The sequence below is a fragment of the Myotis yumanensis genome, unplaced genomic scaffold, assembly GCF_028538775.1.
Source record: "Myotis yumanensis isolate MYYU_CA2020_CCGP unplaced genomic scaffold, mMyoYum1.0.hap1 SCAF_2, whole genome shotgun sequence".
Taxonomy (NCBI): domain Eukaryota; kingdom Metazoa; phylum Chordata; class Mammalia; order Chiroptera; family Vespertilionidae; genus Myotis; species Myotis yumanensis.
In genome coordinates, this window is record NW_027223753.1 from 96,982,792 (window position 1) to 97,008,890 (window position 26,099).

Below are 26,099 nucleotides of genomic sequence, written 5' to 3' on the forward strand. Positions count from 1 at the left end.
AAAGAAGCCACTAGTGGCAAACCATGCTCATGGAAAAGCAAAAATGCTATTGAGGACTGTGAGGACACTCAAGGTTAATTAAGGTACTCTGAAAAACATGATTTAAGTCAAAGAATCATGTTGGGCAGAGAGGGTTTATCAACAGATACCTGAATGGAGTGAGCAGAAACCTGAATGGAGTGGAGATGAGTGGAGTGAATGAGCAGATACCTGGATGGAGTGGAGGTTAGAGCAGGTGACCTAGTTAAGTCACCTTCACTGTAGGCCATGGTTCTGAATTTCAGGCTAGAAAGGATCTGTGCAAAAGTAAATGACAGAAAAAAAATAGCCTATGAAAACTTGCCTGGGCCACAACCATCTTGTTTCACAAACCAAGGCCCTGGGGCAGCAGGAGTCCACTGCTCCCCCATCTTAAGTGTGACCTAACCACTGGGCCTGACCAGGCCAGGGAAGAGGCCTCTGCCTCCAACATCTAGGCATAGTCAAGATTATCTTTAAAATTTTTTAAAAATATGTTTCTATTGATTTCAGAGAGGGAGCGGGAGATAGAAACATCAATGATGAAAGAGAATCATTGATTGGCTGCCTCCTGCTAGCCCCTACTGGGGATCGAGCCCGCAACCCAGGCATGTGTGCTTGACCAGAATGGAACCCAGGAACCTTCAGTTCGCAAGCTGATTCTCTATCCACTGGGTCAAACTGGTTGTAAGCCTGCTGAGTCAGAATAAACATTTATGCCACAAACTAATCAACGCCATGTCATCTCACCCATCAGGGGCTGCTACCAGATTAGCCCAACACAGCTCCAGCCCCCTGCCAGGAGCTTCCAGGCACTGGAAGCAGAAACTTGGAACATATGGCAAGCCGGGGACCATGCACACCTGCCTGTAGTTCAAGCCAAACCTGTACTTGAAGTAAAAAGTTACACCCCAGCACTCCCACCCCCCCAAACTGGATTTAAACAAGGACAATGTAGGAAGTCAACTTAAATTGTTCCTGGAGCCAGTTTGTGGTTTTTCACATTAGAAGCTGGGGGTTGAATCAGAACCTGTGCTCAACAGCCTGCAGCAGTGCTGGGGGGCGGGGGCGGGGGCGGGGGGTAGGAGAATGGCTGGGCCATCTCTGTGTGAGATGCAATCACTCCAGACTGCTGGCATTCAGTTCCCACCCTGTGCAGAGGCACACAGCTCCCGTTTCTGAACTTCTTGCTTTCATGGATTGACTTTTCTCCCATGGAGAAATTGGTTCACATTTCCTAGTGTCTGCTGTATTTCCCCCGGAGGAAAACAGCCTCTAAAATAAAATCAGCATCTGTGCTGGAGGAGCAGGCTCCGAACCTGCTTCGTGGCCCTCCCAGGCAGGAACACGCACCGCCCATGCCTTAGCTAAGGAAGGATGCTCTGAACACAAAGTTAAATGTGGCTACGCTACCTTTTATTAATAAAAGTGTGTAGCTGTTGGTAAATGTCACCATGGAGAGAACATAAACCATGGGTAAGACACACCAAGAGAGACAGGCCAGCTGGGAGACTGAAGCACGTGACCAGAGGCTACAGTCAGGATGGCAGCAAGACTGTCGAGACTGCTGCCGAGGCACCAAGATTGTGGTCAAAGGCATCGCCGCAGCACTGGAATTAAGGCAAAAACATGTCCTCTCGCTAAGAGTGTCCTCAGTGTTCAACATGTAACAACACGATTACACAGGTACTCCGTTTAAAACAACAGACAAGTTCACAAAACAGTTCTGGACACTTAAACTCTAGGTTTTCTTTCTGGCAGCACCAGACTAAACTCGGTGGCTCTGCAGCATTTCCGACTTCAGGTGCGTTACAGTCTTCTGAGAAAGGCCCAGTACTTCAGAACGCCCGGTGTGGCTGTGGAGAAAGAACAGTGCTGGCAACAAATAGTAAGACAGCATTTCGGGACCTACAGGAATATATTTTGATGCTCATAAGTGAACATACGTTTAAGCATTCAAACTGATATCTTCAATACTTTCTAGTTAACATATTTACATTTATTTTTGGTTTAAGGAAAAGTGTACTTCATAGGCAAATTATTTCATCTGTATGTGGGAAGTCCATGGCCACGCTTCTTATTGAATACCTGGGGCCTGTACGCCCGTAGAGTTGGGAGATGTCATTGTACCGATCCCCCAAGAGCTCACCTGTGACACACCCTCTAAAGCACGGGAAACCTCTTACTCAGGCTCCTTGTGTGGCAGCATCAGAGAAAGAGTGCAGCACCTCCTTAGGGAGAAGCCAGGGATGGGTTTCCATTCCGTGGCTCTGCGCGCTGAAGCACTGGAGCTGTACAAAGGCTGGGCACAGAAATGCTTGCAGCACGCCGGCATGCCCGCTGGCCCATGCTGCAGCTGTAGGTGCTCTGCTGCCTGCTGGCCGTGGCCTGACTGTGGAATTTTACCCACCAGAAAGCATTATTGGAGCCCAAATCAGAAACTTTAAATAGCTCAGTGACACTGATGCTTTTCCCTTTGGCTTCAGAAAACAATCACAACCGAACATCTTCAACTATGAGGCAGAGTTGACTGGAACCACGAAAAACGCCTTTTCAAAAAACATTTAATGAGGTAGCTGAGATCAAATATCAAATCCACAGCATACACAAAGGTGCTCAATAAGTGCACATTTAAAATTGTATCTTTAAATGCAAACTGCTACAATGCCTAATAAATGTTCTTTCTTCCCCAAACCTAAAAGTGCGAGCAAGCCTTTGGAAGGGCCCCTGGCAGAGAGAGACAGAAAGTGGTTGGGAGTCAGTGAAGCTGGAGGGAAGAGAAAGGCAGGGCATTCAGAGCACACAGCTTTGGCTGAATTGGTAGTGCTCCCCATGGAACTAAAATGCAGTGGGTGCCAGAGAGAACAAATACCACACAGAACCTGGGGACATGATGGGCTCCAAGGGGACCTGACTTGAGGCAGCAGGAAGCCCAGGCCTGGGGCAGTCATTAAGTCTAGGCAATGGTCAGAACACTGACCGCCACCATCTTCCAAGGCCCCCGAAGCCATCTCAGAGGGAGTCTGGCCACCTGCTGCCCTGCCATGGCCACCTGCATTCTGGGGGTGGCTGCCTTCAGCCACTGCCCAAGTTCTCAGTGCGTGTTCACAGACAAGGGCTGCTTCTGGCTGCACAGCACTGCAGATGCTGACAGGAAAGCCCTCACTTGGAGCGCTGGGCAAAGGGAAAGGGGGTGGTAGCAGCTGGCAGTGTGGACCAAGAGTGCTCGTCACTGTTCACACACTCACACATGCAAACAGACACATGCAGAGACACACACACACACACACATGTGCACAATGACCCTCACAGAGGCAAGTGACAGTGTGGGCAGGGAGCAGCCTCCAGACAGTGCAGAAGTTTTGGGAAGACAGAGTGGAAGGGCCTGAGGCAGGGCTGGGGAGGTCCTGGATAGGAGCCTGGATCCACTTTCTTCGCCAGCCTCCCCTCCTGTCCTCTGAGGCGAGGTGGCACCCCGCACATGAGGTCGCCTGGCGGAAAGGCAGGCACCAGGTTGCAGTGTTAGGTCTCCGTAGGGTACTTGCTGTAGGCCAGAGGAGGCAGGGCCTGAAAGCTGCTCTCCCTCCAGGCGCCGGGCGGGGCCTCCATGCGCCCCTGCTCTTTATATTTACCCAGAATGTTCCTGGCTTCTTCTGCGTCCCTCAAAGGGCTCTCTCCATACTCCTCCTTCAGCCACTGCCGGTACTGAAGGAGTTGAAAAGAAAAGCAAACGTCACACACACACCGGCATGCATGTAAGACTTTTACGTGTTACATACAAACTGGCAAATACATGGGCATGGGCAGTCACAGCTCTGTGGTGGGCCAGGCAGTGTCAAAGAAGAGAAATTACTGCTTCTTCAGGTTTTGGCTTGAGGACATGAATGTCAGCCAAACCTAGAAAACAGTACTTGACCCCCAGGGAGAGAAATGAAGCACACGGGGCCCAAGGAAGATCGTAAAGGGTGATATCCTGTGGCTGTGGCTGGTGAACAAGGGACCAGGGAGGACTTCATGTGGGGTGCAGGTAAGGTATCCTTGGACCAGATGTCCTCTGAGGGCCTCTCCAACTTCAACCTCCATGCTTCCAGGATTGTGTGGAAAGACAGGCACCTTCCCAGGGTGTGCTGCCTACCTCCCGAGTCCCTGGAGCACAGTTACCTCATGGACTTCATGCTTCTCAAATTCCTGGAGCTGTCTCTGGAAGCCCAGGTTGGGGTTGGCACAGGACCTGCCTGCACGCACAGTGTGCAGGGCATCTTCCCAGCCAAAGTCAGTGACGGTCATGATGTACGCGATCACCAGAGTCACACTCCTGGAGACACCGGCCAGGCTGTGGGGCCAAGAGAATGGCCCGTGGGCAAGGAAGGTTTAGGGTCTGCAGTCTACCTTCTGACCCATTTGGAGCAAGGACTTTATGGACCTGATTCTAGAGTCTTCCTGCCTTGGATTGCCAGTGGACAACAAGCCAATATGCTACCTGGAAATCCCTCAACCATGGACACAACCAGGCAGAGGACCTGAGAGCACACACACACGTGCTCTGAAATTCAGCCATGTGTATGCTCTGCGGGCAGTAAGGGTTACGTGTCTCTAGCAGGCTGAGTAGGGGACCTATTGTAAATGCATATGCAAAGTAAGGTGGTCAAGGAAAGGCTGTACTGCGTCAGATTTGGAGTGTTCTAGTAACGGTTTCTGATGGGGAAGTTTAGCACATTTCTCATTTTGAGAAAAGTCTATATTCAGATTTGCACAGCTGTATGAAATACAAATTCCTAGACTATGAGACCTACAGATAGTTAAATATAAATAATATTATCAATATGGTAATAACACTAATAAACCACTTTGATGTGATGTCTCCTCCGTAAGGCTTTATCTCAGAAATGATGAAATCTTTTAAAAAATACATCTTCTCGCCCTACCCAGTTTGGCTCAGTGGATAGAGCGTCGGCCTGTGGACTGAAGGGTCCCGGGTTCAATTCCGGTCAAGGGCATGTGCCTTGGTTGCAGGCACATCCCCAGAGGGGAGTGTGCAGGAGGCAGCTGGTCGATGTTTCTAGCTCTCTATTCCTCCCCCTTCCTCTCTGTAAAAAATCAATAAAATAAAATATATATATTTTAAAAAATACATCTTCTTGAGCTGCAATCTGGAACCCTAGAAGTCCAGGTAGAGAAAGGAGTTCAAAACTGCCCTTTATTTATTTATTTATTTTTTAAAATATATTTTATTGATTTTTTTACAGAGAGGAAGGGAGAGGGAAAGAGAGTTAGAAACATCGATGAGAGAGAAACATCGACCAGCTGCCTCCTGCACACTCCCCACTGGGGATGTGCCCGCAACCAAGGTACGTGCCCTTGACCAGAATCGAACCTGGGACCCTTCAGTCCGCAGGCCGACGCTCTATCCACTGAGCCAAACCGGTTTGGCAAAACTGCCCTTTAAATGGCTCCAACTGCACTCCCTAAGTGATACACACACACACACATATATATATTTTAGAGAGGAAGGGAGAGGGATAGAGAGTTAGAAACATCGATGATGAGAGAGAATCATTGATTGGCTGCCTCCTATACACCCCCTACTGGGTGGGGATCAAGCCTGCAACCCAGGCATGTGCCCTTGACAGGAATCAAACCTGGGACCCTTCAGTCTGTAGGCTGACGCTTTATCCACTGAGCCAAACCAGCTATGGCCCCAAAGAGCTTTAATGAAAAGGCAAACAATGCTACAAAACCCACCATTTGTATTTATAACATGTCCTACTCTTTTTAAAAGTAAAATAAATAAGCACTCTATTTCAAGAACTTTATAAAACTGCAGAACACCCTTTTTAAGCAATCAAACTATCTATGTTTTTGCTCCCTCATGACGGGTCCCTGGCCCTTAGGACAAACGACAGTTCTCATGAATGACCCCTGTGGACACTGTGCACTGGACCCCCTCTGCCACCAGGGCTGCCCCCCACTTCGGCAGTGGCATGCCCAGCGGCGCTAGTGTATTTCCAGAGAGCTTCACTGCAACAGGGACTCAAGCTGCTGGCCAACATCGAGCCTCATTCAAGGCAGAGAGGCAGGTACTCAGCCTGCACTCTGACACTGAGCATGGCTCCAGACTTTGGCTGCTGCCTCCCATTCAGGTTAGTGATGCTGCCAGAGGAAGACAGAAAAATGAGGGAGTGAAGTGAGAGCCGACACTCTGGGAGAGCTCACTCTGCGCCAGGCTCCGTGTGCTGTCCTTCAGCTCCACCTGTCCCAGTCCCTTCCTCTGCAGTGCGTATATACATGCATGTATATGTATGTGTGCCTACATGCACACCCAGAGTACAGCCGAATCCAGGGGCACAGCTGTATGTAACTGCTTAATTCTAAGTCTATTCAGATCCTTTCAAAGCCAAACACACACAAAGTCCCAACCTAGATGGAGAGAGAGCCGCCACTCTGGTGCTATGGTGATGCAGTACTACAGTGACGCGGTGCTACCACCACACACACAATCACAGCTCTTCGGAAGGAACTGTGCTCTGAAAGACCCTGAGGGCTCAGGAACAAACCTACAGTCTGTTCCCTCCATGGAGGCTGCTCTGACAGAATGGCAGAGGTTGGCCACAAAGGCTCTGCTGTCCAGGGGCCTGACAGTCCCTATAGAAGTCCTACCTGTGAAGATGAAAAACCTAAGTTTTAGGGTTCTCTCTCAATGAAGGCCAACGGTGTTGAACAAAGAGGACACTCAAGTGGGGTGTGTGTCTGAGGTTTCGAGGGAGGAAAAAAAACCATTAGGAGATTAAATAATTAACTGCACACAGGGAAGCCCTGAGAATCGACCAAGCTGAACGGCTATCAGGCAAGAGGCACACATACCAGTGGACAAGACAGCCCTCTCCCCGGAGCCGGCACTCGTGAATGAATTTAATACTTTCTTTGAAATGTCTTGTCCTGAGGGGAGAAAAAGAGAGAAGTGACATTCATTTACTCAACACATGGAAAAAGTCCACCTGAGGTTTGTTAGAAGGTCTCGGCCACTCAGCTTCCTGGCCACACTGTTGGGCAGAGCTGCCTGCGTGTCAGTGCCCATCACACACCCCGAGGCCTGGGGAGCTGAGGCCTGAGGGATGCCCACATCTGGGCTGCTTGGAATTTCTCTACTGCCACTGACTGGTGGTCATGGTGGGTGGCTTCTGCCCAGCCCCACGGTCAGTCTGGCCCCCTGATGCTCGGCAGCACACCGGCAGACCTACAGCCACTTTGGTGAGGAAGGTGCCCACTTATGCAGGCTCCCCAAGTCCGAAAAGCTAGTTTACTTCTGACACTCTGAACAACCAGTAAGTCTTCCACACCGGCCTCCTCCTGTCCCGTCTGTGTGACAGGAGAGCTGTGTGGAAATGACAACTGCAGCTCCAACGCCTACCCACTCAGTAGCTTAGTGGCTGTGTGGCCTCAGGAAAGCCCCGTGGCTCCCCTTAACCTCTGCTGTAGTGGGAATATGTTTTACATGCCAACATGCTCCATGGATTCTAAAGTTCTCTAGGACAATAAGCCACGACCCTCACTTCTGACTCTCAGCTTTGCTGCCATGTGTCTAGTCAGAATGGGAAATCCAGGTGTGATGCAATGATCGCCACAGGCACTGACTGCAGAGAAGTTCCGTAGTGTTAAGTTCAGGTGCCTAGCCACTCTGGGACAGGCATAAATCTGCAAAGTGACTCAGGGCATTGCAACTCTACTCCCAAAGACTGGCTTGGTGTAAAGTGGGCAAGAAAAGATTCCTGATGGAATCCTGACATCTGAGTGTTAGTGCTGAGAGTCCTTAGAGCGGGGTGTGGAGCCATGAAACTGTAGAGGGGTGTAAGCACGGGGTGAGCCCAGCCTGAAGGCCAGGCGCTGCAAGCAGGTGAGGGCTCGGTGCTCAGTCTCCCATTTCTCAAACCCAGCAATGGGGAGCATGCAGTGAAACCCTCTGGCTCTGCAGGTGGCGAAGCATGTTCGGCTGCACTGACTTCGCTGGGGCAGCAGCAAGCCCAGTCTTCAGAATCCCCTATTCTCTTCAGTTCTGGCCTGAGAAGTGAAGGGAAAGCTTGTGGTGGGGATTTCTGGGAAAGTTTTCCTTCTGATGAAAGGAAAGCTATCTCTGCCCGAGGCTTCCTGCCAGGGCACTGGAAGTGAGCACTCTGCCTAGAACTGCATCAGATGCCTGGGACCACAGGTGACAGGCCTCCGAGTGGAAGGGTAGCAGGATGGATAGGGGGGCATCAAGGTGTTGCTGCCTAGGCCTGGGAGCATCCATTTTCAGACTTCTGGGTCAAGGAGTTAAGTAATAAATGTCTTTATAACTTAAAACACTGTCAATCAGATATTCTGTTACCTACAACCAAATACAATCTTCCTGATATCAGCAACTAATTCAACAGTTTTAAACACATGGAGCCAACTCTTCTGGCTTAGGAGTGGCTATAGGCTACTGTCTGCAATCGGCTTAGTGGTGTACACAGTGTGACCTGTCCTCCTCTGGAGGCCACTGCATAGGGGAGACAGGACAGGGGTAAGTGGGTCTGACTGTATATCCGAGCCGGACAGCCGGCCCAGAAGCCAGGCCCACCCCTGACTAGAGGCTAGTGGCCAAGGGTGCAGCTAGAGTGTGCACGCCTTTGTCACCAGGCCAGCCACACTAGGACATCCAGGGGATCTGGAAAAGCCTCCCAGGCCACAGCCTGTGGTCCAGCCTATCCTTTGTGGGAGAGCTGCATCTGGGATAAGACAGCAGGGAAGAAGAAGGCAACCAAAAAGAGAAGAGCACACCTAGGAATAAATGACAACTGCCTTAGTGCATAAACAACAGACTGTCTGGGAGCACTGCAAAAGCATCCAGTGACACAGGAGCTAACAGTGCTCCACCAGGCGGGCAGGCCTTGCTGTCTGGGGACAGGGCTGGTGCTGTGGCAATCACCAAGATCTTGCAAAGATGACACACGAATGCTTTTGCTGAAATTTCAGAGTGGGAGCATCTTATGCCCAGTTTTTATACTTGCACATCCCAAACTATGTGCACAATGGAACCTAGTTCTTAAGCACTGTGGAGTGTATCTGGGTTCAAGAGCAGCCTTGTCACATCTCAGAATAAGAGGTGGGGGGTGTGGGTGTGGTCAGGAGGGCAAATCTAAGCTTGCCACGGCCTAGAGCCAGTGTGTAAAGGAACTAAGGGGCTGAGGACGGGCCCTCACTCTGCCCCCACCAGACCCTTACTCCTCCAGCTCTAACTGCATCCAGTGCAAGTGCAAATGAGCCCACGAGGGCTCCTGTGCACCCTGCAGAGCCCAGAGCGCCTGGCCCAGAGGCGCAACGATACCAACAAAGTGCCTGCTCAGAGTCCTGCCAGGAAACTTGACTCATGACACTTTAGGCACGAGGCCAAGCCAGGCAGGCATTCCTAGAAATGCCTTTTCCAAGAAAAGCCAGGAAGCAGGCGAGCTCACTACTGCTTTGGTGTGTTGCAGGGAGTGGGGGGTTATTTCCAGGGAAGCTAATGACATAAGCCCAAGCCCTGGCCATTAAACACCCTCCTCCACAGTGGGAAATACCCACGACTCTGGTTCTGATATTGCTCCACCCTCTGACTGAAGCAGAAGCATAGCCTGAGGCACCATCGCACCACAAACTGCTTCCATAAACACAGGTTCCCTATTCCTGCTCCTCATTGTGTATTTGCTTCCACACATTCTGTACTCAGCAAGCCAGCCTGCTGGTTCAGAAGGAAAGCACAGCCTGCAAGTGTTCCAAAAATGCCGCTGCCGCTGACACTCAGAGGGAAGCCCTGGGCCACGTGTGTTCCACACTTACTCAATAATGCTGCTGCTGACACCCAGAGGGAACCCCTGGGCCACGTGTGTTCCACACTCACCCAATAATGCTGCTGCTGACACTAAGAGGGAACACATGGGCCATATGTTCCACATTCTCCCAATAATGCTGCTGCTGACATCCAGAGGGAACACTTGGGGCCATGTGTCTTCCACACTCACCCAATAATGCTGCTTCTGCTGGTGACCACCCAGAGGGAACCCATTGGGCAGGCAGAGGGCACTTCAGCAGAGATATCCTTCATGGGGCTCAGCAAACAGCCCCACAGCTGTATTGCCCAGGTGCCCTTCCTCTTCTTCCTCCTCAGTCTGTGCTAGCCTCCTTGTGGACAGTGCATCCCCAACCCCTCCTTCTCCATCCAGAGACCAGAACCAGGGCCAGCCATGCTTTCCTGACCTCCAGAGAGCAGCCAAGCAACACCATATGGTGTTTATCTTCGTACTCCAAGACTACAAGTCTTGGTCGCTGCGATCCCCCTGTGGGCATGAAGAGTCCTGTCCTGTGAGGACTCTGCCTCCATAAGCTGAAGCCCAGAAATGGCCCAGCACCCTGATGGCAACTGGGCTTACTCACAGCAGCCGTACAGACAGCAAAGCCACGAATTTTGTGCACCAAGCCACTAGTATATAATTTATTTTTGCTAATAGCTATTCTTTGTCGTTTTGATTTGCACTTCCCTAATAATTAGCGATGTTGAATATCCTATATAATAAAAGACTAATATGCAAATTGTCCCCTCTACTGGAAGTTCTGACTGGGAGTTCGACCAGGGGGTGGGGCTGGCCCACCAACTGCCCTCGGCCCCTCCCCCTGGCTGGCCCCGCCCCTGATTGCCTCCCAGACACCCCCCGAATTCATGCACGGGCCCTCTAGTTTTTTCATATGTCTTTGATCATTTGTATTTCCTCTTTGAAAAGTTGCTATTCAGACCCTGTGCCCATTTTTCAATCAGGTTGGTTGCACCTTACTTTTCATTCTGGCAAATAAGGTTATTTTATTTTTATATTATTATTTTTAAATATATTCTTATTGATTTCAGAGAGGAAGGGAAAGGGAGAGAGAGAGAGAGAGAAACATTAATGATGAAAGAGAATCATTAATCATTTGCCTTCTGCATGCCCCACACTGGGGATTGAGTCTGCAACCTGGGCATGTGCCCTGGTGGGGAATTGAACCATGATCTCCTGGTTCTTAGGTTGACACTCAACCAACTGAGCCACACCAGCTGGGAAGATAAAAGCAATCTAAAAAAAACCAACACATCCAAGAAAAAAAAAACACCCCTCTTTACCATCTAGTACAAAATAATTTCACAAAGAATAGTTCAACACTACAAACACTAGAAAGACATAGTCTAAGACTAAAAAATAGTTCAAGTTAAAAAGCCTTATGAAAAATGCAATATACACTTTCCACATATTTCTCTTTCCTATAGACTGCAATGTCCTTTGGAGCCGTGTATGAGCATGTGTGTGTAAGTTCTCATGTGTGTATGCATCTGTTTGGAAGGGCCATCAAGGGCCACCTAGCTCTGATCTTGCAAAATTATTTTTTAAACAATGAAAATAAAAAAAAAAGTAAATAGGAGAGAGTACAGAGGACATCAGCTACACTAAATAAAAATACACAAAAAGACAGGGAGGTAGAATGAGGCAAGAAAGTTTTATTGAATTGTTAAATATCAGCTCTCTGTACTCTAATGCCTCTTCTCTTCAGGAGAACCTCAAGCAGTTTAGAAATCTGTTTGATTCCCAACCCGGGACGTCATGAAGGCTTTACGATAACGAGACAATGTTGCCAACTCCCCAGCACAGACCAAGCTCCTGCGTTTGACCGAAGGAGAAGATGAAAAATAAGTTACACCCTTAATGATGTCTACATATAAAATGCCAACTTAATAAACATTAAAATAAGAATGAACAAATAAGCTGCTATACACCTAACCACTCACTTTCAAAGTACATTATCACTCCTTACTTGAATACACAGAAATTAAAATCTTATCTTTGCAGATGCTTAGTGTTCATAAACACTTCTACTTATCTCACCTAATACTACAAAAATTGTGTGAGATAGTTATTTTACAGTGAGAGAAGTAAGGTTACAACAGCTTCCCTAGGAAAGCACAGAGAGAAAGCAAAAGCAAATATTTCCAAAACCTTAATTCACCAACCCATCTCCATCAGCCACTTGGAGAACATGCAGCTGTGCAGTTGATACAAACTCCAGGATGTCCCTAATTGTAACAAGTCAAGCAAAGTGGGCAGCCTGGATCTGGGGGATTATCGCCACTATGAGATTCTGAATTTTCATGTGCCTTGACTTTGCAAGGCAAGGTGGTTGGGGAAACAGAACTAAAATCTTAATGCAGTGGTTCTCAACCTTCCTAATGCCGCGACCCTTTAATACAGTTCCTCATGTTGTGGTGACCCCCAACCATAAAATTATTTTCGTTGCTACTTCATAACTGTAATTTTGCTACTATTTAGGCGTCCCCTGTGAAAGGGTCATTTGACCCCCAAAAGGGGTCACGACCCACAAGTTGAGAACCGCTATCTTAATGTGTTAATGTTATCTCAAACCAGGTTTCTGCATATCAAGTTCCTGGAAGATCAGATGGGGAGTTAGTGAGTACTGAGGCCAAGATAGAGAATTGACCTTTCTGGGCAGCGGGTTTGCAGCAACTGAATACCAAGTGACAGCAATGTTTCAAAGATCAAAATTAGCAGAAGAATTCCTGTGGGCATAGAAATCTGTGGGTAAAGATTTAGGATATAAAACCTTAAGTTATATTCAAAGTTGGAAATAATTTTTAAAATACATAAGTTTAGAACAATAAGCAATACAGTTTTCTAGAATTTATTTTGTCATTAAATATAGGGACTCTCACCCTGGCTGGTGTGGCTCAGTTAGTTGAGCATCGTTCCATGCACCCAGAGTCACCTATTCAATTTCTGGTGAGGGCACCAGGTTGCAGGTTCGATCCCCAGTCAGGTCATGAACAGGAGGCAGCCAAAGAATGTTTCTCTTTCACATGGATGATTCTTTCTCTCCCCACTCTCCCTTTCCCTGAAATCAATTAAAAATATTGAAAAACCTTGCCAGTCTTGGTTATTAGGCATTATTATTATTATTACAATATCCTTTATAGAAAGGAAAAAAAAAATAGGAACTCTCAGGCATCATAAATTACAAGTGGCTGAACTAAAGAACTACCAGTTCTAATTGGGTTACCCAGAGATTTCTAAACTGCCTGAGGTTCTCCTGAAGAGAAGAGGCATTAGAGTACAGAGAGCTGATATTTAACAATTGAATAAAACTTTCTTGCCTCATTCTACCTCCCTCTCTCTTTTGTTAGCAAGAGCATTAAGATTATCTTCTAACCACCCACAATGGTTGATCATACAGAAATGAAGGTTCACTCTAGCCTTCAAATGTTCCTAATATTTACAGGCTACACAAAATGAGACAGGTCATATAAACAGAGTCAACTGTTCCACCTGCAATAGTAAGTTAGTAGTCTGCTTATATTCAGAAAGCATGCTTCCGTTTAGAACAGCGGTCGCCAACTGGTGGTTCGTGGACCACTGGTGGTCCATGAGGTCCAAAAGGTTGGCGACCACTGGCTTAAGGAAATTTTTGGAGTAGCAGTCCCCAACCAGTGGTGCGTGAACCACTGGAGGTCCATGAGGTCCAAAGGCTGGCAACCGCTGGTTTAGAAGGCATGCGATGCTTTCCAATAAAACATTTGTAACAGGTAAAGAGAAAAGCTATTTCATAGGCTGTCTTAACATACAAGGCATGCTCAAAGTTCAGCTTAACTCCATATTCTCCATTTAATTTTAGTAGAGCAAGAAAAACTTATAGAATCATGCCCAAAATCTTACTATGCATAAGTGTTGCTATTACAAAGGATTTAAAAATAAGTTTCCCTAAAGAACCACACAAATGCCTATATGCCTAACTCCCAGCAGCAGAGTGCCAGTTTTTCTGCCTTTTGGTGAACAATGGTCTGGCCTTAGTTTTTCAATTGCAATAGAGGTTGTGCTCTGCTAAGACTTCACTCCAACAGCAGCAATATGCATTCTCTGCACAGTTCTATCATTAGCCCCAAACATGGATGCTGCAATAACTCCCAACTGCAAACTCCTCTCCTACACTACGCTTTCATCCAAATACAAGGAGAGGGTTTAAGAGGCAAACCACACACATTGTAACAACATCGTTGTATATATTTGGCACAGACAAGAACTAATTCAAATCTTATAGGTTAATCCTCTGGCTTTGCCAGAAGCAGCTGCTGCCCCCTCCTGTCACCTGACCTTTCCACAAGCACACCTTCCAAGGAAATGAAGCAGGCCGCCTGAACACCGAAACTTATTTTCAACTACTTTTTCTGTAATTCCCAAGATACAGTAATATCCTCTTATTTTCAAAAGTGCTTAGAGTTCATAGAAAACACTTTCACATATATGATCTCACCTCCAAAATCCTAAAGGCAGGCCTTTTTCAGATGAAAGAACTGACTTGCCCAAGGTATTTGAAACTTGTTTTAAAGTTGAGATCTCCAATTTTGGGTCTACTGCTCACTTATCCACATAGCACAGGACACTCACTGCTCTACCTTTACGTGGAAAGTCAGGGTCCTGTCCTGGCAAGCCCAGAGATTCACTCGTAACTGCGCTGAGAACCCTGAGGGGCAGCGCAAAGTACACGTGGTCATGTGTCCTAACAGCAAATGCCCAGATGTGCTACAGTTTGATTCTTCCAAAGAGTCAGAGAGCCAATTAGGTATTGACAAATTCAACAGTATGTCAGAATCTCAGTTTGAGATAAGAGCAAAGCAACCATTCTAAAAATAGCCACCAAAATGCAGGCAGAAGATTGCTGTGGGCTCAGAGAAAGGCGAGTGGCTCACTTCCTTCCGTACATACCATGCCCTCCCAACCACTTCTGTTTCTTGGCACAACTCGTAACCAAGGAAGTTCTCTAAAGCATCTTCCCCTCCCTCCAGACCTAAGCTACTACTGTTTTCCTAGTGATCTTAGTAAAATCCTTTCTCCACCAATCTTAAAGATTGACTTTTCCTAGGAAATGTGGAGAGTCACTTTGAAAACATGAGCCCTGGGTAGAATGTATTTGCCCCCAATTCCATCTACCCCTGCCCTTTCCTGATCTACCACCTGTGCCCTGACCTATCCCTCTCATCCTTCCCCATATCAATCTGTCTGCATCTAGCCCCATTTTTTTTTCTCAAACAGGTAGCTTGAAACAAAATTACTGCCTAGCCTGTGATTTCTCTTCTCTGCAGCAGTGAAAAATCAAGTTTGGTTAGTGTCCCACTTTGATAGCTTTTAGAGAGGCTAGATACTTGGGATCCTACATGTAAAATTCTGTAGTCCGTACTTCTGATATGTAGGATTTGCAGGCAATAGAATGTGAGAATCACAAGGGATGTGTCCCGACAAGTCTATGGAATCCCAAATTCACAACACTACCATAGCTTTTAACTTTCCTGATGGAAAGAAGTAATATGTAATTCTAGGAGTGTCATTGTATCTGACCTCCAATAACAGCAGAAGGTCAGCCTGAGAGGCAGAGGTTGGGGAATGTGAGTGCACTGAATGGTTAATGCTTTACTTCGGCCCCTAGCCTCTCAGCCTGCTAGGTTCAAATCCATGTTTCAGTAAAACTTTACTCCCTGCCATGGCCTTTCTGGATCACTTCTGGAAACTAAAGAGTGTGAACGTTAGAGCCATAACTGCAGTGGGTCTCCAGAGACCTCTCCTCCATTCTACCAAAGCCTACTCCTACAGGTCTCCATATAATGGCTATTGATCTGGAAAAGATAGCAAGGACACATTTCTCTTTGTAGAGACAAAACCGTGTCAAAGATGTATTCAACTGTGAAGAAACAGAGGGCTGGACTTTCCTAAACCAGGAAGATCTGTTCACTGGACTCGGACTGACTTTACAAATACACTGTGCCACAGAGTGGCCATTAGCCACATGTGGCCGTGGAGTACTTGACATAAAGCTGATCCGATCTGAGATGTGCTGGCAGTGTAAAGAAAGCTTGCTTGATTTTGAAGACTTAGTATGAAAAAAAGGATGTAAAATATCTCATTTAAAAATACTTAGCATATGGTTGAAATGGAAGTATTTTGGATATACTATTGTAAATAAAACATTACTAAAATTCTTATCACTGATTTCTTTTTACTTTTTTAATACGCCTCCCAGCAAACTCAAAATTCTAAGCGTGACTGCATTGTGCTTACAGTCTATTTCTATTGGATGTGTTACTTTACACAAAACCCACAGCTCCTGGAAGGGTTTGCTGCTAGAGAAAGGATGAGCATGCTAATGGTTCGATCTGAGGTCCTTTTTAAAAACCAGACTCTTCTTACAGACTGCTCATCAGTTACTGTACAGACCACCAGCAAACCAAGCTCGCCTCTGGCTCCAGGCTGCCCCCACTGGGCAGCTCACACCTGCGTGGGCCTCACCTCCTTTCTGATGAGGCAGCAGCTGTGAACGGCAGCAAGGGTCCCACGGCCCCAAGACTCTACTCTCCTTTCCATATTTGACGTTGCAGTCCTTTAGTCATTTTTAATATCCCCAAATAATACAGAAAAAAAACAACTTACAGGTTTTGAGATGGTGAATCCGCTGCTGGAATGCACAGGTATTTAACCCCCTGTAGAATGATAAAAAATAAATTTAAAAGATGATACCCAGTATAGAAAGATATTTGAAGGAACTATTTACTAAGGTCAAAAAAATAAAAAATAAAAAGGAGAAGTTTGTCACTCATCTTTTGTTGCCAAGGAACTGGGGAAAACTCTTTAATTAAGGTTCCTGATTATTTTCCATGACCGTGTATACAAATGTTCATGCTCTGGTTTGGAAACAGCTTGTAGACAGGGGGTATCAAAAAGTGAAACAACTGGGTACTTCCCAGTAAGTGGTACAAATTCCAGAGGCCTCACCTCAGATGCTCGTTTTCATGTTTCACATTTTTATCAATTTTATTTAGGATCCACTGGTAGTAAAACCTTAACATGATATCTGAAAATTGTAACATTATGGTACAGTTTCTTTATCAAATTTAGTATGAGGAGATTTCAATTTCACTGATGTACCTACATGATAGGAGTTTCTACACATGGGAAGTAATGTGATTTATTATGTCTCCTTTCCAGAAAAGCAAAACTTATTTACTAAACTAATAGGTTTTTTTAAAAAAATAAATAGTTTGAAAAAACAAACTTCTATAAAAATTTTTATGTCAATTCATGCTGCATAAAAATCAGGTTAAATTTCAGTTTTATTAAATTTTAGTTATTTCTTCGTCAGAAGGACTTAAAGTATAGTTTAAAAGGTCTTCAGTGTCAAGTGAAAATACAAAGACTAGATGTCTCAGCAACCTTGGCTTCATAAAGACTTAAATGGACCATTTTTAAGCCTCCTCTCTGGTAGCCTAACCTCATGGACTCTTGCCATTGTGTCATGAGAAATAAGTGTCTGGGAACACATCAGTAACTGGAACAAAAACCAATGTAAGAGAGTAAATTAAGGACAAGCACGTAGGATAGTTTAGACAACTATAGTTCCCTCAGCAGACAAAGTCATAAAATAATGTCTTCTAGGACTTTTGAAAAGTTTACAGTTGTTTGTTAAAATTTTACTATTAATTCCTGTCATTAGGAATATCTATGCTGTACTTGCTAATGTAGTCTTGTAAGGAACATCTAAATTTGTGGCTGGCCCAAACCCTGTCACAGCTCCACGTTTAAAAAAATTATCTATCTATCTATCTATCATCTATCTATCTATCTATCTATCTATCATCTATCTATCTATATTTGTATTGATTTCAGAGAGGAAGGGAGAGAGAGATAGAAACATCAATGAGGAGAGAGAATCACTGATCGGTCACCTCTTGCATACACACTCTCCCCCGCCAACTGAGGATCAAGCTCGCAACCTGGGCATGTGCCCCCACCAAATCAAACCATGATCTCCTGGTTCATAGCCAACACTCAACCTCTGAACCTCACTAGTTAGGCTCCACATTTTTTAAAAATCTTCACCTGAGGACATGTTTACTGATGAGAGAAAGAGAGAGAGAGACAGACAGACATTGATAACATTGATTGGTTGCCTCCCTTAAAGATCCCGACTGGGGATTGAACCCAAAACCTAGGTATGTGCCCAGACCGGTAATTGAACCTGCAAACTTTTGGTACATGGCACAATGTTCCAACCAACTGAGCCAACCCAGCCAGGGAACAGCTCCACATTTTGATGCTTCCTTACATAGTGAACCCCTTTCTCAATACAGAGTCCACACCAACTACATTTTTCATCCTCCTTTGCTTTTAGGGTGCAGACTCAGGGCCGGGTTCCATCATCTGACAAACCCACACCAGGCAGATCTGGAAACAGGACATGGGAAGAGTAGAATGGGTAAAGAGCGCCTGCTGGGCAGGTGCAGATGGTGGCAGAGGCGGCAGCAGACCTCACTGGGCCAGTTGTATGATATGGTCTGGGAATTGTTCCGGGAATTTCAGCTGAAATCCTATTTCTCCAGCTTCTCTGAGGAGACAATAAATAAGCTCTCAACAAACCCCTTCCTGCTGACGCGGACTCAGCGTGAAACCTGTTGTCTGCCACGAAGACACAAGTAAGAGAATTCCCCTTCCTGTCTCCTACTTTTATGAGGGTAGAAAAAAAAACTCATTTCCCTACTTAGTTCCCAAACATATATTTTTTCCAGCTTTGAGTCAATCATTACATCTCCCAACAAAGGGTCTTTTGGGCCTTGAAGAAGACACGTTTTATCACTGCTTGTCCAGATGGGAGCACTTTATGTGAGATCGCACAGGCTTTAATGCACCAAGGATAAAAATTAAGGATCAGCTGCCAGAAGAAAGCGAACCAGCAGATTATTCCTCTTTCTCATCTTGCTTTGTCGTCCTCAATTGTCCCCTGTCTCCGTTTCCCTGGACGCAGTACTGTGCTCTGCTGGAAGGACTGAGGCAGTTGTCTGAAGTTCCCAGGCACCTCCAAATTCAGACAGGTATTGGTGCAGGGATTTAAAGGGAAAGAAAATGGGATGGATATTATACTGTGAAAAAAAAGTCATTTCACTCCTTCTGTCCACAGAGGCCAAACAAACTTGTTGGTGTAGATCACACAATGATCATTTCATACATCCACCACTGAGATGACTCACTTTTTTTTTCTTAAAGTGAGAGTTGGCCATGGATCAGGCCCAGAAGCTTGTGAAATTCTTTCCTCCAGACACTTCCTCCAACCTCTTTCAGAATACTTCCAGAGGGACGAGAGGATTTTCAGGTTCCCACCTTCCCTTCCACTGTGATCATCAGTCCGAGCAACATAAATTAATCAAGGACGCTGAGATGGTTCCCCTCACAGAGTGAAGACGCTTGCCTGTCACACATGCTGACTGACAGCCACTTGATTCTAAAATCTACAATCTAGAATCTGAAGTCAGCATAGTCCATATATTGGAGGAAAAAAAAATGAAGGAAAGGAAGAAAGTGGCAAGAAGCGGAGGCTAAAAAACTCTTAGCTTATTTAGAGCACTAAATGCCAATAGCAATGTGGTTAGAAAGCACTGTGCTTCCTTAGGCATAATGTACAAGGAAAGGAGGCCAGCCCCACAAGGCAGGAAAATGACAAAGGGGACCCCTTCCTTCCTGAGCTACAGCAGACGAGAGGGACAAGGCAACTTTGGAGGAGGCTGTTTGGTGTGTGGTGTACCCCTCCCCTTCCTTCACTGGCTGGGATTGAGATGCAGCATGTACAGCTTCCCATCTGTGAGGCTTCTAAGGAAGAACACAATAGCTCTGGGCCATGAGTTTGGGGATCCCATACTGTTAAGGCAGGGCAGAGAAAATATAAAACATAAGGTAGGATCTCTCAAAGATACAACACTAACCTTCCCTGGAATGGTGCCTGACACATAGTAGGTAGGCACTCACTAAATGTCTGCTGATAATGAAAACAAGGCGAAAAACTGCTAACATAAAGATCACACCACAAGAAGTGCAGGGGAAGGAAAATGTCGTCAGGCACCCATGCCTTATCCCTGTGAGCAAGGAAACCAGGCCAGACCTGCAGCCACGCTGCGCAAGGCACACTGCATGACTCTGCAGACTCTGATCTCCTGCCTGCCTGCTCCCATGGGACCTGCTAAGATGCATCTCACTGTGATCTACAATGAGAAGGGAACAACCTATGCAAATGAGTAAAGAAAGGAGTCAAAACTGTCGAAATGCTCAGCTGCTTGCCCCCAAGACCATCTATTTATCTTGGCTTAGTCATTAACAAAGCACAGAAAGTATCTCTCTTGGAGGCCACAGGCTACAGAACATCAAGTACCTGAAAAAGGCTTTGGATGCCTGCACATGTGTACAGTTCATAGCCGTTAATTACTAATTCAGAAAGCTGCAGGAGTGGGGCAGCATAAAGGATCACAACACCATGAGAAGTCTGGATAAACCTAAAATTATCCTAGTAGCAACAGACCTGGCTCTGCAAATGTGATATGGAATCGATTTTCCTTTTAATTGGACCTATATAAGACCATTCTCTAGTACTGAGGTCCACAGAGACAGAGATAAGGGACAGGATATCCTGTGTATGTCAGCAGCTAAATTATGGAAAGTATATCAAACTTAAAGTAAAACAAAAGAATATAAATATTCTAGAACGATCTGAAAAAAATCGTAAGTTCTAAAAATAGCAGCATTACCATTAGCATAGCATTTTAGGTATTTACTACTTCACATTACCGCTAATGTTTAAAAAATACATAAAGCTAAAATTTATTATCTCCTTTTTAAAAGAAAATTCTTACTAAATAAATAAAAACTCAGTACTTTCCATGATATTTTAAAAAGTGGTTGGTGGAAAGCCAATTAATATTAAACTTTTATAGAGCTAATAAATGTCACATTACAAATTTTCAGTTCAGACAGCTGGCCCAAGACTGCACTAAAATACAGAACCTCCCCCCCTCCCCACACCCTCCCAAAAACTGAGTCTATGCATTAAGACTCTCATGATTTCTATGAAGGAAAAAAAAGAGCAGCTCCTTTCTTTTGGCAATTTAAATGGCCTGACATGTTCAGAGCATGGCCTAAGAGGGGGCTAGGGAGAGGAAAAAGGCAGAGAATTCTAGAAAAGGTCTTATCTATACTGACCACACGCATAGGGAATATTCATAATACCAAGGAACATACCAACCAGCAGACATAATGTAGAAAAGATTAGGAAAACACAGGACACTAAGAGTCACATGAGATCTGCCCAGTAAACCTCTTGGATCAAGTTTTTGTATTGGGCTTTGAAAGAAACATTAGACATCAGTGGCTGAGAGTAGTTTTAGAAAGTATTTCAGAGGCTCTTGAACAAAAGGTTAAAGCTTTCTAAATGCACATTCTCAAAAGTCCTAATATTGTTCAGTTTTCTGTTTCAACAAGCATAGTAACCACCAAAAGTAAGTTTTGGCCTTTGGGCCTGAAACGAAAGAATACACCTAAAATGGTATGCAAGCAAAGACTTCAAAGTAGGGGAAGATTCTGATTTCAGGACTAGTAAAGAGATCAAACTCTCGCTTTTTCAAGTACAATTTCTAAAATTCACTGGTCTTTTCTTTCTGAAACATCGTAAGTAAGAGTCATCTCAAGAACCTAGTTGACATTCTACTTTTCAAAGGAAAGATAAAGCCCTTCAAAATCTGTTTCCTCTCTCCCAGGAAAGTTAATGCAAGCTAGTTACAAAATATAATTATATTCTCTGCAATGACCCATCAAAACCAAACAGAAAATGTAAGTAGCAGGAGAGGGAGTTTTCAAAGGGCCAGAATAGGGACATCTCGGCAATGGAAGAGTCACTTTAGCTGCTAATGATTGGAAACCTTGGTTTTTCATCTTAGCCCATCAAGTGCCAGCAGCAGCATGGGTGTGGACATAGGAGAGGTCCTCTTAGAGAGGTGGCACTTTTTCTTCGACAACCACATTTACGAGATATCAGAGTGTTACAATGAATTGGACTTTGCAGTTCCCAAACACAGAACTCTTTATTAAAATTAGTCATCTAACACCCATTAGTGAGTTAAGCAAAATAAACCGGGGACCCTATGAAGAGCTAATTTCACAATACTCTCAACAAAACTGATTACAAAAAAGAAACATTAAATTAAAACAAATTTAAATTTGGACTATCCCACACCTGACCAGAAGCAAGACCACAGCTTATACAGTAGTCCCCTCCTTATCTGAGGTTTTGCTTTCTGTGGTTTCAGTTACCTACGGTCAACCACAGTCCAAAAATATTAAATGGAAGATTCCAGAAATAAACAATTCATAAGCCTTTTGTTTTGTTTTTTAAATTAATTTTCACATTAAAAATTTTTTAGTGTTGACAGTATTACAGATATCTCCCATTTCTCTCCCTTCCCCGCCTCCTTCCATCTCCTCCCTCACCCCCAGGTCTTCATCACCCTATTGCCCATGTCCATGGGCTGTGCATATAAGTATATAAGTTCTTTGGTTTATCTCTTCTTGTCCCCCTAACCCAGTGGTTGGCAAACTGTGGCTCACGAGCCACATGCAGCTCTTTGGCCCCTTGAGTGTGGCTCTTCCACAAAATACCGACTTTTGCGCATGGGCCACGAAGTTTCAATAGCACTGTACGTGCGCGCCTGAACGTGGTATTTTGTGGAAGAGCCACACTCAAGGGGCCAAAGAGCTGCATGTGGCTCATGAGCTGCAGTTTGCCAACCACTGCCATAACCCTACACGGAGGTATGTCAGTCTGTTCCACACCTCCATCAATTCATAAGCTTTAAATTGCATGCCCTTCTGAGTAGCATGATGACATCTTGCCTGTCCACTACATCCCACCTGGGATGCGAATCATCCCTTCATCCAGCACATCCATGCTGTGGACGCTCCCCACCCTTCAGGACGCTTGATAGCTGTTTAGGTTATCAGATCACCTGTCAAGGAATCGCAGTGCTTGTGCTCAATTCACCCTTTTTTACTTCATAATGGCCCCAAAGTGCAACAGGAGTGATGCTGGCAATTTGATTATGTCGAGGAGAAGTCCTAAAGTATATGTGTGGATGGGACAAAAAATATCATATATATAAATTGGGTTCTGTACAATCCAGGGTTTCAGGTATCCATTGGAGGTCATGAATGTATCCCCCTAGGATAAGTGTATTATTACAAAAACAAGAGTCTTTCCCCCTTGAGACAACTACTCTTTGCACTATATTTCATTGTGGTAAATTATACATAACATATATAAAATACACATAAAATTTTAGCCATTTTTAATAGTTCAGTGGCTTAAGTATATTTACATTTATATCTTCATCCATTCCCCCCAAATTTTTCATTTTCCCAAATGGAAATTCTGTACCCATTAAACACCAACCCCATATTCTCCTTCCCCCAACTCCTGGACACCCCTTTTACTTTCCTGTCTCTTTGAATTTGACTACTCCTGGAATTTTATATAAACCTAAAGGTAATTTGACCCTGAAAAAAAAAAAATATGGCCACACTTGTGAAGAACCCAGAGAGGGCAATCACCAACTTGAACTTGCTTTCAAATGCAGAGGCTGGACTGGATGACCAGTCTTCATTATCGAGGCCCCTCACTGCAGAGTGCACGCTACAGAGAAAGCATGTGGACATTCTCACCCAGTTTACAGATATGGAAATATGGAAGCCAAACCCAATACCTGGCATGTGCATTTTGATTATTACTTCTGAATTTAAGACTTTTCACATAGCCAATAACATTTTAAGGGGGAAAAGTAGAATACAAAAGTATACCCATAGAAAGATCACATCTGCAAAAACTTACGTATACCTGTAGACTAAGAACTGGAAGTTAGCATAAAAAACAAAACCAGGTAAGGTCCCAGGGGTGATATTCGTGGCCATCTTTTTTAACTATTTGTACTGTAACAAAAGTCTCACATAAATAATTGTAGAAAATGAGCGGAGGATAAACACAGTCCTTTAGCTATGCAACATAATTCGTGTTTTAAGTCCAGGTTTTAAACTGAAGATGAATTTTCTTACGGTACCTATTTGCCACCGATTCTTCCTGCACCTGCTAAGTTTAGGAAACACTACTACAAATAACAACTTCCAAGAACTCTGTGGTGCCTGATAGGTTGAGGAGGGGTGGTAAGGTCAGAGTGGAGAGACAAGATTTAGCCCTTGGTTTGATTTTGTGAGAAAAAAATGCAAATGAGAAACCTCTAACACCTGTTGACTTCTTTCAGGTTAGTCAAATAATGACATATATTTGACTTGTCAGATCAACAGATGAGGACCCAAATGCTTATTTTTGCTCAAGCTATTTCAATGAAAGGCTAACGTGGGCACAGCCAGCACATCCGATTTCCTCGAGCCAATAAGGGTGGGTTATGGGAAGACAGCGAGGGAGGCTCACGCCAGCTCAAACCCACCACCGCAAGCCCTCTTCTGTGATTTCAGTTCTGTCTGAGGACTGGCTAATGTACTCAATGTGACTCATGAGGAAAGCAGGGCCAGTTTCAACAGTGTCTCCAAACCAAGTAATGGCACAGTATTACTTAATTAATGTTAATGCTAAATGACCATATAAAAATTATCGTGAATGAAAACCCATACTTAGGAATTATCAGGAGAAATCAGCAGTAGAAACTTCAAGAGTATTCCACAGATACCCCTTGTAAAACATACGAAGGTACATTTTCATCTGGTCATAACTAGGCTGCTAAAAAAAGTCCAGTGGGTCCTTCCTGCTTGCAAAATGAAGAAGACCCTCTCCAAAGTCCTGCAATACTGACTCGCAGCTTACCCCCTGACCTCCCCTTCATGCTCTCACCCTGCTACTTTCCCCAGCTCTCTAGGCATCCTGGCCTACTTGTGAGTCTCCCCAAATGTCTTGTACTTTCCTGCCCTCCTCCCCGGGTTCCTGTGGTCACTTCTCTCTGGAATACTATTCTCCTGCAGGACTCCTCCCAGTGGCACTTTCTCAGGAAAACCTCCCAGATGTAACCCACTGCCTCTTCAGAGGCTTCCCCCTCCTCCCTCTGCCCTCCTTTCCTTGGACTCACTCCAGCTCCCTGTTCTTAGTGCCCACAGCACACACCACCCACGAAGCCAGCACGAAGGCACTAGGGGACCAGCACATAGGACAACGACCGCTCGTAAATGGTAAGTCTCTCCCATTAGATCTCCAATCCCTTCAGTGCATAGATACTATCTTAGTCATCTTTCTTCCAATATTCTAGCACCTCTCTCTTCAAAGATCACCAATAAATGCTGTGAAGTAAAGGAAGGAATACATGGGAAGGGAGACCCACTGTTACAATTTTAAGCACAGGGACACCAATCCAGGCTGGGCAGAGGAGCACTGTTCCCAGGCTGGGCAGAGGCACCTGGGCCACGGTCCAGTGCAGGCAGGCGGGCAGGACAGCTTCAAGTAGTCACAAAGGGCTAGGCCTCCATCTTTAGTTTTCTATATGCTCTAAATGGTCTCAGCAGGATACTGTGACTGGTCTCATTAACAAAGGAAAGTGATAACTAAGGTGAAAGCAGGCAAAATGCTCAGAAATTTCCAGAACTTGCATTAAATTGTGGAGTAAATGGCTCCAAGCTTTGGACCCAACACATGCTCCTGGAAGATACTGGCCCAGTCACTGAGGTCTGTCCCAGCTATGCTCCATCCACCTGGCTGTGAGGACCAGAGCTGGCAAACTGAGGCCCCTATTTATTGGGACCCAGCCACATCTGCTCACTGACATTATCTCGAGCTCCTTTCACACTACAGGGGACAATGATACCACCACAGAAACCTCAGGGCACACAAAGCCCAACATATGTATTGCCCTTGATAGAAAAAGTGTGCCAAGCCCTGGTCTAGACAGTGACACTTCACGAAGTCATTTTGCTGACTGGAGTCATTCTGTGCATATTTTCCCTTGACATTTAAACATTTGATACAGCATGCCATGTCCTCAGGACTGCAACTTTTAATCATCAATTGTGCTCAGTTCTCTTCCTACTCTGTGAGAGAAAGAGACGAGGGGTTTTCCTCTAATACAGGACTGGTTAAACACGGACACTAGATGCAATATATTGAGAGCAGTTGGTGGGTGCGAAGTAAATTGTGGAAGGCAA

At 45.3% G+C, this 26,099-nt stretch overlaps 1 protein-coding gene across 3 annotated transcripts in view; it reads right to left on the reverse strand.

Moving 5' to 3' along the window:
- Positions 1-1,412: 1,412 nt before the first annotated feature.
- The window catches only part of DUSP22 (dual specificity phosphatase 22), a 57,831-nt gene continuing 33,144 nt past the window's right edge, over positions 1,413-26,099 (reverse strand). For 2 of the 3 annotated variants that reach the window (XM_070405837.1, XM_070405839.1), the window contains exons 4-7: positions 16,524-16,573; positions 6,880-6,954; positions 4,180-4,351; positions 3,442-3,723 (exon numbers count right to left, since the gene is read on the reverse strand). In XM_070405837.1, coding sequence (XP_070261938.1) covers positions 3,541-3,723; positions 4,180-4,351; positions 6,880-6,954; positions 16,524-16,573 — 480 coding nt within the window. In that variant the 3' untranslated portion in view covers positions 3,442-3,540. Of the gene's footprint in view, positions 1,875-3,441; positions 3,724-4,179; positions 4,352-6,879; positions 6,955-16,523; positions 16,574-26,099 lie in introns of those variants that run through there. The other variant, XM_070405838.1, reaches the window with a different exon arrangement.